Source organism: Apteryx rowi, unplaced genomic scaffold (assembly GCF_003343035.1).
Source record: "Apteryx rowi isolate R43461 unplaced genomic scaffold, aptRow1 scaffold_56, whole genome shotgun sequence".
Taxonomy (NCBI): Eukaryota; Metazoa; Chordata; class Aves; order Apterygiformes; family Apterygidae; genus Apteryx; species Apteryx rowi.
Window position 1 is genome coordinate 3,562,681 of NW_020450827.1, and position 1,634 is coordinate 3,564,314.

Sequence of the window (1,634 nt, forward strand, 5' to 3'; positions counted from 1 at the left end):
CCAGATGTGCCTGGGCAATGCCCTGACCCACATCTGTGTGCAATGCACTGACCCCAGATGTGCCTGGGCGATGCACCGACCCATGCGTCTCTCCGCAACGCGCTGGCCCCAGATGTGCCTCTGCGATGCACCGACCCCAGATGTGTCCGTGCAACGCGCCGAGGCCCGTGTTTCCGTAAGACGCGCTGACCCTCGCGGCCTTTCCTTGCAGATCATGTTCGAAACCTTTAACGTCCCCGCCATGTACGTGGCCATCCAGGCCGTGCTCTCCCTCTACGCCTCCGGCCGCACCACCGGTGAGTAGCCGCTCCGTCCCGTCCCATCCCATCCCGTCCCGAGGGGCCGCCGGTGCCTCCGGCGCTTCGCCGCGGGGGCCGAGCCGCCCTCGAGCCGCCGGCCCCGGCCGTTGCCGCCGCCAGGGATCGTGCTGGACTCGGGCGACGGCGTCACTCACAACGTGCCCATCTACGAGGGCTACGCGCTGCCCCACGCCATCATGCGCCTCGACCTGGCCGGCCGCGACCTCACCGACTACCTCATGAAGATCCTCACCGAGAGGGGCTACTCCTTCGTCACCACCGGTACGTGGCCAGGGACGGGGACGGGGACGGTGGCATCCCGCCGCCACTGGCCTCACCGGCCGCCCTCCCGCCTCCCGCAGCCGAGAGGGAGATCGTGCGCGACATCAAGGAGAAGCTCTGCTACGTGGCCCTCGACTTCGAGAACGAGATGGCCACGGCCGCCTCCTCCTCCTCGCTGGAGAAGAGCTACGAGCTGCCCGACGGGCAGGTCATCACCATCGGCAACGAGCGCTTCCGCTGCCCCGAGACCCTCTTCCAGCCTTCCTTCATCGGTGAGGCCCCGCGGCGGGCGCCAGGGTCTTGGGGCGCTCGATGGCCCCGCGTCATCGTCATCGTCCCCCCCCTCCAGGCATGGAGTCGGCCGGCATCCACGAGACCACCTACAACTCCATCATGAAGTGCGACATCGACATCCGCAAGGACCTGTACGCCAACAACGTGCTCTCCGGCGGCACCACCATGTACCCCGGCATCGCTGACAGGATGCAGAAGGAGATCACGGCGCTGGCCCCCAGCACCATGAAGATCAAAGTACGCCGCGGTGGGGGGGGGGGTACCCCAAAACCCCCCCCCCCGGTGCCCGCTTTGCCGGGCGTTGGGTAGCCGGGATGGGTGCAGAAGGGGTTGCATGGGGGGTTGTTCCCACCCAGAGAGTGGGAAAAGGGAAGGGGGAGGGGGGGTCCGCGGCCGGCTCGTAACCCCGTCGCTCCCGGTGTCTCGGCAGATCATCGCCCCCCCGGAGCGGAAATACTCCGTCTGGATCGGCGGCTCCATCCTGGCCTCGCTCTCCACCTTCCAGCAGATGTGGATCAGCAAACCCGAGTACGACGAGGCCGGGCCCTCCATCGTGCACCGGAAATGCTTCTGAGCCCCCCACCCTTGCGACGCGGCACGGCGCGGCCCCCCCCCCCCATGTCCCCCATGCCGGGGGCCGGGGCGCCCGGCTCCTCTTCTCCCCTTGCAATTCCCGAGCAACTCCAGCGAGCATTAAAACCTTTTCTCGAGGCTCTGCCCCGTTTCTCGGGCTCCTCCGGGGGGGCTCGCGGGGTCCCC

At 68.2% G+C, this 1,634-nt stretch overlaps 1 protein-coding gene across 2 annotated transcripts; it reads left to right on the forward strand.

Moving 5' to 3' along the window:
• The first annotated feature begins 213 nt into the window (after positions 1-213).
• Positions 214-1,600, forward strand: LOC112973689 (actin, gamma-enteric smooth muscle-like). 2 transcript variants are annotated; one of them, XM_026081851.1, is made up of 5 exons: positions 214-296; positions 420-581; positions 662-853; positions 931-1,112; positions 1,306-1,600. In XM_026081851.1, exons 1-5 carry the CDS (start codon positions 215-217, stop codon positions 1,447-1,449), a joined length of 762 nt encoding a protein of 253 aa, XP_025937636.1. In that variant the 5' UTR covers position 214; the 3' UTR covers positions 1,450-1,600. The 2 variants fall into 2 exon arrangements, with proteins under 2 accessions (XP_025937636.1, XP_025937637.1); XM_026081852.1 differs by having other exon boundaries at positions 473-581; positions 1,306-1,599.
• Positions 1,601-1,634: the final 34 nt, after the last annotated feature.